The sequence below is a fragment of the Thunnus thynnus genome, chromosome 3 (assembly GCF_963924715.1).
Source record: "Thunnus thynnus chromosome 3, fThuThy2.1, whole genome shotgun sequence".
Classification (NCBI taxonomy): Eukaryota; Metazoa; Chordata; class Actinopteri; order Scombriformes; family Scombridae; genus Thunnus; species Thunnus thynnus.
In genome coordinates, this window is record NC_089519.1 from 35,214,575 (window position 1) to 35,226,665 (window position 12,091).

Genomic DNA, 12,091 nt, shown 5'->3' on the forward strand with positions numbered 1-12,091 from the left:
ATATATCTCTGATATATTTCCCGTTGTTGGAAAGAATCCCATTAGAGGAGTATGTTGATATTTTTTGTTTTATGCTTTGCTTTCTTTGTTTACAATGTTCAGACAGACTGCACTACTTGTTTAAGTGTTTACTTTTTAAATTACTTTTGAATGTTTAATTACTTGAATGAGCTCCATGCTTTGTTTTTTCTATTACTTTCTAATTGTGTATAAATGTTCATCATCATTAATTTAAAATGTTAATAAAGTGATACATGGTTCGATAGAAATACCTTGAAGTTGTCTTAACATTTTAAGTCACAGTTCAAATGGCTGTTTATTCACCGTTGTAAATACTGTCAATGACTAATTATGTCAAGAAATAAGGTTTGTGGAAAAAATATTTAAATTTAAACTCATTGTAGTCCTCAGTGTTAGTAGTCAGTTACACAATAATGTGTTGAGTAGTATGTCGTACATTCTGCAGTTTACAGTAAAAATCTGTAAGTATGCCACTGAAAAGTGCAAATTAACAGTAATAAACAATGCAATCCTTTTGGCATTATTTTGCTATAAAAGTAGAAAATGAATTAAACTATTTATTTATAAAAGTGTTAAAAACTGTTAATTTCAGCAACAGCAAGACACCGTTAATTTTGCAGTAAATTAATGGCAACCCTACATTTGGTGAGTAGTACTTGGGGGTCCTGGAAGGCAGCATTTCACTGCAGCTGGTCCCGGTTTTCTAATTGTGTGTGCGACTGGTCTGGGTTCATGCCAGCGCTACTGGTGCTGGCCAGATAGTACTACTACTACTACGACGACTACTACTACTACTACTACAACAACTACTACTACTACTACTACTACGATGACTGTGCCCTGAGAAGCGTGAAAATATACGGTCCAAATGTTCTCAATGTTAAATCATGCTGACAAACATTCACACTATTGTTCTTCAAAGGTTTATTTATGATACAGGGCAGTTGTGGGGAAACACAGAGGAGGCCATTTGCGCCATTTAGGATTTTTTGCTTCTGTTGGCACACCTTTCATCTAATCTTCACCAAACTTAGTAAATACCATATTTAGATGAACCCGGACAAAACTTGTGAGTTCATTTCTTGGTATCACTTACCATTTTTCTGTAATTGCTTGCCAAACTTTTGAGGGTGTGGATGATGCCCTTCACAGGCCAGAACTCTTCAGTGCTTAATTGGATTTCAACTAAATGTGGGAATGTTGTTCATAAAGTCAAACTGCACAAGTGTGTAACATTTAATATAATTCTACCCACAGTACAGTAACATTATAACATGATATTTCTGCAATTCTGTTGTCTTTAATAAAATGAAAGTTGGTACACAAGTTCTCTGTGAGAATCTGCAGGACACGCTGAATCATGGCACCAATAGCCCCACACCACCACTACTTATTAACTGCCATATCTCTTAAATGTCATATATCATGGTAAGCAAATTCTGCAAAGTTGTACAGATGGTGATGCTGAACAAGTGTGTTGTATTTGCAGCAATGCTTTGCAAGTTATTTCAGCTGTCAGCATTTTCCGTGGAAAGCTTATCTAATGATATCATATATAATGATGCCATATATAATAATATATCAGTCAGAGGGACCAAACTACTATTTTTACTGCAATACGTTAACTACATCAAGTTGATAACACTTTTAATGTAGTAGGATTTTTCATGCAGGACTTTTACTTGTAATGGAGTATTTTTACGTTGCTGTTTTGGTACTTTTACTGAAGTAAAGGATCTGAATACTTCTTCCACTATTGCTGGGAAATCATACAAATATACAATTCATTTTACTGTAAACCACAACTACATGAGTTTAACATTTTTAACATTTTAAAAAGGAATAAATAGTTTGTTGCAATTTTATGTTTTCATGAGATCAGGTTTTTGCATAAAGTCAGACAGTCAGACACCGTAGCAACCAGCCTATAAACTGATAAATGATAAATTCTTAAAAACTAGTTAAGAAGCAGAATAGTTTCAGCAGCGTTCAGTGATTCAACAAGATCATGAGCTCGTATTCCCATATCATGTCTGGAATGTGTGAGTGTTGGCACCAGGATCTGAGCTGACCTGTAGGTGATGAGCGAGTTGTTCTTGGCGTCTCTGTCGGTGGCGGAGAGCGTCAGCAGCAGCTTCCCTTCCTCGGCATCTTTCAGCAGGATGCTGCTGACGTAGCTGCTGGAGCTGAACTCCGGCCTGTTGTCATTGACGTCAATGAGGCTCACGCTGATGGTGGTGATGTTCTGAGGCATAAGGTACAATTTAATAAACAACCACTCCGATTTTCTATTTTTCCATTTTCCTATCCAAAATTCTACTAATACTAACAACTCCATAATCTTAATTACACACTGATCTGATGAACAAAAAATACAATTTTAAAAATTGAATAAAACTTTAAAATGTTCTATTATTCATTTTTTATATGAAAAATTGAACTGATAAGCATTACACAAACCAAAGATTTAGATTGTTTCATCAGTTTGGATCATGTTACTCCTGTTCTGTTATCTTTTATTAGCTTTTCAATTTTTACGCTCTTCTGTTTTTAGTTTTAATTATAGAACTTTAGACCACAGTGTAGTGATAAATGTGCTACACAGATTTAATTTGACTTAATTTAATGTAAGATTTAAGTCACTTCAGGTAAATAATGAGTAAAGGTCAACAAGATGGAAAGACATGAGCTTTCAGTGAGTGTAGAATGAGTTTTCAGTCATTCTACACTCACTGAGCACTTTATTAGGAACACCTGTGCAATCGTATGTCTCCCTATCAAGTGCCTTCATGTACATGATAACTGGGTGGACAAAATAGTAGGACCAATTTTCAATGTAATGCACTCCAGTACACCATCACCACCCACTACAACCTCAATAATACACAAAAAGTAGAATTATCACCTTTCTAACAGTTTCAACAAAAACTGAAAATGTGGAAGCTTCGTAAAAGTAGAATTTATGGCAGAGCTGTTGGATTGGATTGCACAGTGCTTGCAGAGTGTATATACAATACAGTTTATTACAGTGCATATATTTCATTGTAAACCTTTGAAAAGTTAATTGTGTTAAAGAGTTACTGCCCTTCAAGTCATGACTAGCAAATGGCTGCTTTAATTTTGGGTGTAATAGGGTCGAAAGGTGCACTTCACTGCCAATATAAATTCATACTTTCAACATGCATGTCTTTAATTTCATTTTCACAGTTATATAATAATCTATTTGTTGCACTACCAAATTGCATCTTTTCATTATTAAAACATTATTTTGTCATTTACTTGAAACCAAACCAAAGCAGCTATGAAAACAATATCACCTACACCAATTTATGTGTAATTAAGTTAAAAGTTGAACATCTGTTTGACTCCTGTGTGTTTACAGAGTCTGTCTCCATCTTTTCTGCTGCTATTTCATACCTCTCTCTGCGGGCTGCCTTTGTCTGAGGCCCTAATAAGCAGATTGTAAGTTTCCTTGCTCTCTCGATCCAGAGCGCCAACAGCCAGCAGCATCCCGTCCTGCAACACAAAAATACGATCTCAGAGCACTGACACAGCACAAGCTGAAAAACATTCCCACAATCCTCTCCGGGCCTCACCTCTCTGAATCTGAAGAGTGAGTTATGGGAGGCGAGGGTGAGGGAGACCTCTCCGTTGAGGCCGAGGTCGGCGTCTGTGGGCCGGATGGGGAACACCTCCCCTGGAGTATCTTCTGAGTAGTCGCCCTCAGGGATGAACAGGGGATCTGGGATATCTGGGAACTGTGGGGCGTTGTCGTTGTAGTCCAGGACGGTGATGTTAAGCTGAGCTGTGGCTCTCAGACCGTCTGTCACATGATCCACCGCCACAACCTCAATACAGAAACACAAATATATGAACTCAGCTGAGCAAATATACATGATTTTAACTGCTTTCAATGTCTCTGAGGATCTTTTATGGAGATATGTTTGTTTCATAAAACAAAAAGTTAGATCTTTTAAAGTTTAAGTTGTTGTCCAAAACCTTTTTTACAGGATTATTTTTGTCACAACACAAGCACAAAATACAATTCACAAATTTGTTTTGTATTTTGATTATTAAATTAATGTTTTAAAATGTGTTTTAACAATCAAATATTTAACAGATTAAAATAAAATTCACAAATATTTCTGAATCTTGCGAATGAAAAAACTTCACCACAATCCTTAGTAAAAAATATACTTTTATATTTCTCGTTATAATGAGAAAACATCTTCGTTTTAACAAAAAAACTTTCTCATTTAGACAAGAAGCGTCCTCATGTTGAAGAAAATATCTAGGCTGCTTGATAAGAGCAGAATTTCATGATGTGTTAGCCCTAAAAGAAAGTAAGACTACATTTCTTTTTCATTATAATGTAATACTTTCTTGATATATCTTATATATAACTTAAATAAAATATCTTCATATTAAGAAACTGTGCAAATTGTATTTGTCATGAAGCATCATTACGTTGCCGTAAAACTGAGACTGAAATTCACAATTGTTTTTATCCTGTAAGAAATAACTTTAATTAACACATATCAAACACAAATACAGTATATTTTATATATATGATTCACACATATACTGTATGTTTTTGTATCTATACATCACCTGGCAGATTGGAGATTTTTTTTCATGACTGATTTTCTTTTTTCTTTCAGTTTTCAAAGAAATGTTTAACAGAATTAAATTAAAAATGTAGAGAAAAAATGTTTATGAAACAAAAATAACTGCATAGTTTTTGGTTTTATGTACAATAAGCAATATTTCTTTTCCTAGGATGGTGAATTCATGACCCACACCACTCTGCCTCTGATTGGCTTACCCTGATATTCTTACCCTAATCCTGACAAACCTCACTCCTCATGCCTAAACCTAACCAACCCAACCAATGAAGGCAACGAATACTAGCCAGTCAGAGGCAGAGTAGGGTGGGTTATGACTTCGCCATCCTAGGAAAAAAAATTGGCATACAGTAAGGACCATTTTTACACCAAGAAATAAAGGCATTATAAAATATATAAAGGTTGTTAATACAAGTAAAAGGTGTACAAGGAAACTGAACTGTATTCTGTTTATGAATCACTTATTTTTCTGGAACTGTGTATAGATATAATAAATGAAATGAAATGAAATATCAAAATATGAAGTGAGAAGTGAAAAGAAGTGTGTATGTATCAGATAATGTTTCTGACATGTGCCCCAGAAGATGTACATTGCTGTGTGTTTTGGGGAGCCGCACTCCCCGAGAACTGAACATCTTCACTGAAACAGACAAAAACCAGGAGATAAAAACATCATGTTGAGGAAAATAGTGGTTTTACCTGTAATACGTAGCTATCCTTTGTCTCTCTGTCCAAAGTGACATCCTTTCTCAAGGAGACAACACCTTGATTGTTAATGTCAAAGGTATCGTTGGTATAGAGGAAGTAACCATTGGAGAATCCACCCTGAAGAAGAAGAAGATGATGATGATGATGAGGAGGTGTGTTAGATACCTAGGCTGACAGCACAGTCAGAGATAATCTTCAGCACTGAAGTACTGTAGCTGTAAATACTTATCAGAAAAAAAGTATGATCAGAGAAATGACAGCAATAGTCCCAATAAATCACTATAATCATAAAACAATAGTGCCAAGGTCCAAACTGTAAGACATTAAAACTTAACTTATCTGTTGTGTTTTAATCCCAAACAAATCTTTAAATCTATTAGATAAGGAAACAACTGCAATTTACTGGAACACAGTTCAACAATCAGGTCATCTGTAGCAGTTCTGTGTCTGAACTTTGTCAATGGGATTTGGTTTATTTGATAGAAATACAGACTTCTCATCTCCTGATGAATGAACTATAAAAAATATAACTGGAGCAGGGGCTATTATTTCTCAAATAATAGCCCATAACATAGTTAGTAACACCAAAAATGAAGGTATGCTGTGGTGTTTTTGACCAATGGTAGCACCATGGAGCATTGTTTTTATGAGCAGGTCCCTTTTTTGTTTGTATCTCATGTACGAAGACACAGCACAGGCTCGTGAATAACACGATACATTCCTGATGACAGTTTAATACAAATTCTACTGATCAACAGTTGGTGCCATGCCAAAAACTTAACAATGTGCCGAAAAAGGCTGGGAAGAAGAAGACTGCTAGCTAGCAAACCTAGATATACACAAATAATTTAAAAATAATCATCTTTGCAAAGGTTTTTAGAGTAAAGAAAAGCAACGCAAATTCATTCCAAGTGTTTGTTAGGCCGTCAGTGCATTTTCAGTTTGTGAAAGTTAACGGTAACATTTTGGTTGCCTAAAAAAGTATTGTTCAGCATTTGGTTGTACTAAAAGACCCTCTAAGGAGTCTGATATTCAGTTTTTTTTCTGGTAAATACAATTTGTTTTAATGGTTTTAAGCCTGTTTTTAGTTGACGAAAATTAGCATTAGCATTATAACAGTTAGCCATAGACTGTAAATGCACTGTGCTAACCAAGCTAGCAGCTAGCTGCTAACATTAGGGTCAGGTCCACGCTCTCATCCAAGGATGGTCACTTCTGGCTCCAAAAATCCAAGATGGCAACGGTCAAAATGCAAACTCGAGGCTTCAAAACGGGAGTCCCCAGACCAACGGGTGACGTCACGGTGACTATGTCCATTATTTTTATATTTTCTATGATCTAAAGACAGAGGATGTTTTGCTGTCCAGACTGTAAAGCCCCCTGAAGCACTTTTTGGATATTGGGCTATACAAACAAAATTGACTTGACTTAACCCCACTATACACAAGAATCTGCTCTTATAGGGATAAATACCAAATAGTTTTGCTGAATAGAACCAGGTAATGTAACTCACCTCATCCTTGTCAGTGACCTCCAGGGTCAGGATGGATGCACCGCTGGCCAGGTTCTCAGAGACGGCCATGTCATAGCTTTCCTTACTGAACTCAGGTGGGTTGTTGTTCACGTCCTTCACCTTCACAACCACAGAGCCGTTCCCAACCAGAGAGGGAGTTCCCCCGTCAGAGGCCTGAACCATCAGCCTGTACACCTTCACTTCACTGTAGTCCAGAGGTCGGGCCAGCTGCAGAGTCCCGCTGGAGGAGTCCAACTCGAAGACAGAAGGGTCTGATGAGGGACTTTGCTTGAAAATACTGTAAGTAATGCTCCCATTTCTGCCTTCATCAGGGTCTACAGCTGATAAGCTGAGCACGCTTGTACCCACTGACTCTGTTTCTAAGACTTCAACCTCATACTCTGCCTCTGAGAACTTGGGGACGTTATCGTTGATGTCGGACACTTGGACCAGCAGGGTGGCTGTGGACGACCTGACTGGTAGACCCTGGTCCTCAGCTATCACTTGCAGGTTGTACTCAGCCTTGGTCTCCCTGTCAAGTGCACCAGCCACACTCACCATCCCAGACACAGGATCAATATAGAACCTCCCCTCTCCTCCTCTCAGAGAGTATCTGATCTCCTTGTTGAAGCTGCTGTCTTTGTCTGTAGCTGGAACTCCAGTAACATTGGATCCTACTTCTGCGTCCTCTGGGACTGATTTAGTGACAGAACTTGAGGCAAAAACAGGACTGTTATCATTGATGTCAGTAACTTGAACCTTCACAACAGCAGTGTCATTTGTGGTGCCGTCAGAGATGGAGATCTGCACAGTGTAGTTGTGCGGGGCTTCGTCGTAGTCGAGCTTCAGCTTGGTGGTAAATTCACCAGTGGGTGAGATGGCGAACTTGTCGGCCTCAGTGTCGACTTGTAGAGTCACCTCTTCTATTGCAAAGATGTCAACCTGAGTACATAAAAACGAGAAGAATCACATTATTCACTGAAAGTTATTTGATTGATACTTCCAATCAAGTATCTTCAGAAATGATTTTACAGGGCAGTACACCACAAATCAAGATACAACAAAGAAGAACATTTCCTCTCCAAAGATACTTCAGGTTAACCCTGTTTACTCAAATGAATTTGTTAGACTCACTAAAACAAATAAAATGAGGAGCTGAAACCTAAAAACAGAAATCCAAACGATGAATGATTTTTGTCTCATTAGCAGCAGAGACTAAAAGTATGTTCAGATCGAGCAGCAACTACCACGACTTGAGGCTGAAGGTGGTGTAATACCTCTGACAGCCACTAGATGCTCCACAGAAACTCCCATTCAAAAAGCATCAAGTTCTCTCTGAGTCAATCATTTTTTTCAACAAGCTTTTGTTTTGCACCTTCCATGAGCATATTCCTTCTCCAAGTGGGTATCAATTAACATTAATATTCTCATGACCTTCGTTCATCTTCATTACTAGTAAGGCTCTTGAATAGCAAAATTAGCACAAAATTAAAACTGCTAAAAAACACCTGCTACAAGAAATACAAAATATAAGTCAGTAAAGTTATCAGTTTATTGAAGATATATTAAATTGTGTTTGTCTAAAGATGTCCGTCAAGTTTAAACAAATATTAGAGCTAAAATGAAAACCTGCTTTGGATACTGCAGGAGAAGAAGGTGAATAAGATGATTTAAAGATAATCTCACCTTGAGGATCGTGGTCCCCGGGTCTCTCTCTTCTTCTATGGTGCCAGTGTAGGTGCTCTGTGCAAACTGTGGTTTTGAATCTCCAACAGCGAGGATCTCCACCTGCGCTGAGGAGGAGCGAGACACGACGCCCCCTAAAGGAGAGGCGAGAATAACATCATCATGACTTCACTGTGACTCGTTGAACTGAAACGATCAAGTTCATTCATTTGCTACAATAACCAAAAAAAAAAAATCTCTCATATCTACCGTCTTTGGCTGTTATGAACAAAAGGAACTTCAAGGTTTTATATCCTTCCATAGGAATCTTTTCCACCAGAGTAATTTCTCCAGTGTCTTCATCAATGTTGAAGTAGCCGTCTTGATTCCCAAAGTCAATTGAGTATTTGATCTTTCCATTTACACCCGCATCTGGGTCCTCTGCCTCAACCTTTGAATCACATCATACAGAAGGGAAACATCATTTAATATTACCAACGTTTTCCTAGATTAATAATAATAACTTTATTTATATTGCACTTTTCAAAAACAGAGTAACAAAGTGCTGTACACACATAAAATAGAATAAAGTAATGAAATTCAATTGGAAAAAGTATTACAGGGACAATTACAAATATGAATGTAAAAACAATAAAAATTAATAAAACAGATAAAAAGTTAAAAAAAAAAAAGAATTAGAAGAATAAAAACCAAAGTAAAACAGAAATAAATTATAAATAAAGATTAATGGTATTTATAATTCGAATCATCATTTTAGTCAGTTTTAAGGACTTTTGAGGACTATTTGCAATCAATTTTAAACATTTTGTAGAGATCTGTTCTCACTTTAACCCTTTAAAGGATCTTTTTCAGTTGATCAGTGTAAAAAAAAGCAAAAAACAACATAAAATCTGCTAAATTCAAAAGAAAAGAAATACTTTTTATGGCACTGTACCACCAATATTCCTGAAGAATACTGTATAAACTTAAAAATGTAAAAAATGTAAATACTCTTTCTCACAGCATATAATAAACCTTCTCTAACAATATCTGCAATATAATAGCAGTTTAGTGGATTACAATTACATTTATGTGACACTCTTAAACTCAATTTCTCTCCAGCTCTGTCATTTATCTCCATTTTTGTGCTATACTATTACATTTGTAACAGTCCTGTACAGATTCCTCACCTTCACAAGCAACATCTCCACTGTTTGGTTTGGGAAGATCTTTTTCTCATACTTGCTGCTGGTGAATTCAGGACTGTTGTCGTTCTCATCCAGAAGAGTAATGTTCACATTTGCCGTTGTAATGTGGTTGGGTTTTTCCTTCTCCCTTGCTTCAACCTTTACAAATGACAAGAGATGAACGTCTCTCATGAGCCACAGGATTGGAGCAACCGTCAAACTTGTGCTGAACCTCATGTGTGATGAGAGCAAATTAAAAACATCGTTGCTAATCTTTTTAAGTGAAAATAATCACATATGCTGTGTCTAGGCCATTGTGTAGCTCAGGTATTATTTGTGGGTTTGCTCACATGTCTTCCCTCTTATATTTTAGGCAGTTCAGATGCTTGCATGCATATAATTGCCCTCCACTGAAAATATTTGATCAGGTCCCTCCTTAAAGCCATATAATGTATCTTTAGAAAGAAGAAATAAAGTTTTCTTATTACAAATGAAAGGTTTATTTCATAAGCAATAAAATGCACCATTTCTCAATCCAATACACTCATGGGTTTACTTGGTCTGGTTTTACCAGTGGCTTATGGTGGCTAATTTTTATATAGTTATTTCTATAGATATTGCCCTAGCTGACATTACAGAGTCAGTTTGTTGACTTTATGACTCTTCTATACTTGCACTACTCTTACACTGTTTTAGCTTTCACTGTTATCCCGTAAACATCAGCAAAAGTTACATCGTCTCGCATTAAAGGCATTAAGGGCCTGACTGTCCCTTTTAAAATAAATGTATTTGTTTCAGATTCTACGTTACCTGAAACATGATCCGTTCTGTGGCCTCTCTGTCCAGAGCTGTAGAGTTCTTTACTGCGATCGTCCCATCAGAGCTGATAGAGAAAGGAGCCGATTCTGGAAGGATCCGCAGAGTTCCCTTAAATCCTCCCTGTGGAAGATTACAGACGGGATAAGAAATCTTACATAGTATGACATTCAGGTTAAGGTTAAAGGATATTACTATGCACTGGGCTCAGTAATTGACCTGTGCCCACTTCATAAGGACACCCTTGCCTTCTCTACTCTAATAGCTAGATAGCCGATTCTCTTAAATTGGAAATCCAACCATCCACATACTTATATTAACTGGGCACATGAGCTGTATTCATCTTGAAAAGATAAGGTATTTGTGAGATGGCAAGCAAAGAGAAATTTCTGTTTCTTAACTTTTTAACCTGATAATTGACATTGTGGAGCACCTTTTATATTTTAGTTATTGGTTTATTTATGTATTTTTCCTTCTCTCTTCTTAACACTTCCCTATTTTGACATGTGCTCAAGTTAGCTGATTTCTTCTTGTCTTCTTTGGCCCTAAACTATCAGGAGCAAGTGATGTATGTGTCCCACCAGTGTCATTTCCAGTCAGTACGAAAGCGGTAGCTGTAGCTAGAGGCTGTTAACGTGTTCCATGAGTATAGAAAAAATAGGCAGGTTTAAGAGTTGTTGATTTACAATAACCTGTACAGCAGTCCCATCTATGCTTGATTTAGTTTTTCTTTCTATTTTTCAGAGATGTGGCTTGGTAACTTGCTTGCAATGTAAGAAGATGATGTTCTAATTAGTTGACGGTTTCTCTGTCAGGCTAAAGTAGCTGTCAATGGGCACAACACCAGACATATCTGAATCTCTGAACAAATCAAAGATGTGGGGGGTGACTCAGAGGCTATCTTGAAGCTTCTGCATCTAAAGATCCCTTACAGACATGTTGTAAGACATATAAAAAACACTCTGCTTTGAAGAATTATTTTTGTCCAATATAGTTTTTCCTCAAATAAGGTTCAAGTACTTAAGAAATTCTTAAAATTACATTTAATCCTTCTCCCTCATTGAAATATCACACCTGGGTAAGTTACATACTGGACCACAATTGGCTCCAAACTAGTTGTGATGTCACAAATCATACGTTTATGTAAACAAGTTAAACTGAGATTTAAGGTGCGCTCACAGAAACATTCAAAACAAACCCTGCATATACATCATTCTACACAGAGAACAATGTTGAACTGAAGAAACGAGCAGAAATACATGTTTTTGACTGGAGGAAAACTTAAAGGTATGGTTCAATTTAGGCAACTAAGACTACTTGGTTAGGGTAAGATCATCTTCATGGTTAAAAGAAACCAACACTGACTGTTGGTAGGAGATAGAACACAAACCACAGCCTCCAGTGTTGAAGACTCACGCTTTGTAAAGCAAACCGTCCACCCTACCCTACCCTAAGACTGTTAATTGGTCACTATCTTAAAGGTTTGAACAAACCACCAATGCTATAATTTTTCAGGTGAGGACAGTTGTAGTTTTTTGATAAAGAAACATAGGATT

General features: G+C 36.9%; 1 protein-coding gene across 1 annotated transcript in view; it reads right to left on the reverse strand.

Moving 5' to 3' along the window:
- The window catches only part of LOC137180272 (protocadherin Fat 4-like), a 36,643-nt gene that overhangs the window by 11,849 nt on the left and 12,703 nt on the right, over positions 1–12,091 (reverse strand). The window contains exons 17-25 of the mRNA XM_067585578.1: positions 10,530–10,658; positions 9,723–9,878; positions 8,803–8,983; positions 8,554–8,687; positions 6,868–7,809; positions 5,346–5,471; positions 3,618–3,869; positions 3,439–3,537; positions 2,094–2,266 (exon numbers count right to left, since the gene is read on the reverse strand). Coding sequence (XP_067441679.1) covers positions 2,094–2,266; positions 3,439–3,537; positions 3,618–3,869; positions 5,346–5,471; positions 6,868–7,809; positions 8,554–8,687; positions 8,803–8,983; positions 9,723–9,878; positions 10,530–10,658 — 2,192 coding nt within the window. The remainder of the gene's footprint in view (positions 1–2,093; positions 2,267–3,438; positions 3,538–3,617; positions 3,870–5,345; positions 5,472–6,867; positions 7,810–8,553; positions 8,688–8,802; positions 8,984–9,722; positions 9,879–10,529; positions 10,659–12,091) is intronic.